This window comes from Cebus imitator, unplaced genomic scaffold (assembly GCF_001604975.1).
Source record: "Cebus imitator isolate Cc_AM_T3 unplaced genomic scaffold, Cebus_imitator-1.0 Scaffold285, whole genome shotgun sequence".
Taxonomy (NCBI): Eukaryota; Metazoa; Chordata; class Mammalia; order Primates; family Cebidae; genus Cebus; species Cebus imitator.
In genome coordinates this window covers 1,967,544-1,968,675 of record NW_016107600.1, presented here as the reverse complement: position 1 = coordinate 1,968,675, position 1,132 = coordinate 1,967,544, and the positions used below count along the sequence as shown (strand labels likewise).

At 45.7% G+C, this 1,132-nt stretch overlaps 1 protein-coding gene across 1 annotated transcript in view; it reads right to left on the bottom strand.

Moving 5' to 3' along the window:
• The window catches only part of COPZ1 (COPI coat complex subunit zeta 1), a 26,539-nt gene that overhangs the window by 5,273 nt on the left and 20,134 nt on the right, over nucleotides 1-1,132 (bottom strand). The window contains exon 5 of the mRNA XM_017501881.2: nucleotides 419-474. Within this exon, the coding sequence (XP_017357370.1) occupies nucleotides 419-474 (56 nt within the window). The remainder of the gene's footprint in view (nucleotides 1-418; nucleotides 475-1,132) is intronic.

Here is a 1,132-nt window from a genome sequence, read left to right as displayed (position 1 = left end):
TTCCCACAGTACTGACAGATGTTTCATCTGGGACACTTCCTTAGGCTTGGCCTTTCCCCACTTCTAATGTCAATAATGAGGCCCAGGAAAGCCCCTTGAGGATGCTCAGAACTCTGACAGGGCCACAGGGGATTACAAGAGTAAACATAGAGGTAAAGAATCTGTTCCTTCCTAGTCCCCTTCCTTAGTAAGAGACATTCCATGGGAAGGACATACTCTCCATCCAGTCCTCCCCAGTAGCATGAATTACTATGAATTAATAAGGCCAACTTCTTAAACTAAATCAACTCCTGGAAACTTTGCCAATCCCCTACAATCCCTGGGCCTGATGAATACTTTATTTCCCAAACAGAAATCAACAATGCCCTGCTCTTTCCATCGTAACTTGGGGGGGAAAAAAAAAAGAAGTCCTGCTCACCTCAGCATCTGGCTCAATGAGTCGAAGAGGCAGTTCAGAACAGCCATAAGCATCAGCTGTTGGGAGACAGAGGGAGCAGACGGGTAAGGTTCAAGGCCCTGAAAGCTGCTACCTAAAAACAAAACCTCCTAATTCATTAAACCTTAAAAGACACAGGCTTTCACAAAGGACCAAAAACATAAGGTGGAAGCGGGAGCACAAGAGGAAGAGGACCTGTGGTTTCTCACAGAAATAAATTCTCCCAATTCAACATCTATATTTTAGCCAAAAGTTTAAACAGAACTTTCCTGTCATAGTCCTCTACAATGTCTTTACCAACTGTATGTGTGTTACCTGATGTGTAGAGAAATCATTAACCAAGCAATAGCTGAGGTCAGCGGAAGGCTGCAGAGTTAGTGTAAAAAGCATGGACTTTAATTGGCTGGGCACAGTGGCCCATACCTGTAACAGCTAGACCCTGTCTAAACCCTGTCTCCATCCCAGCACTTGGGAGGCCAAGAAAGGAAGACTGCGTGAGCTCAGCAGTTGAGACCAGCTTAGGCAACATGGCAAAACCCCATCTCTACAAAAAATACAAAAAAAAATTAGCCAGGCATGGTGGTGGGCACCTGCAGTCTCAGCTACTTAGGAGGCTAAGGTGGGAGAATCACTTGAGCCTGGGAGGCAGAGGTTGCAGTAAGCCAAGATTGTACCACTGTCCTCCAGAGGCTTAGA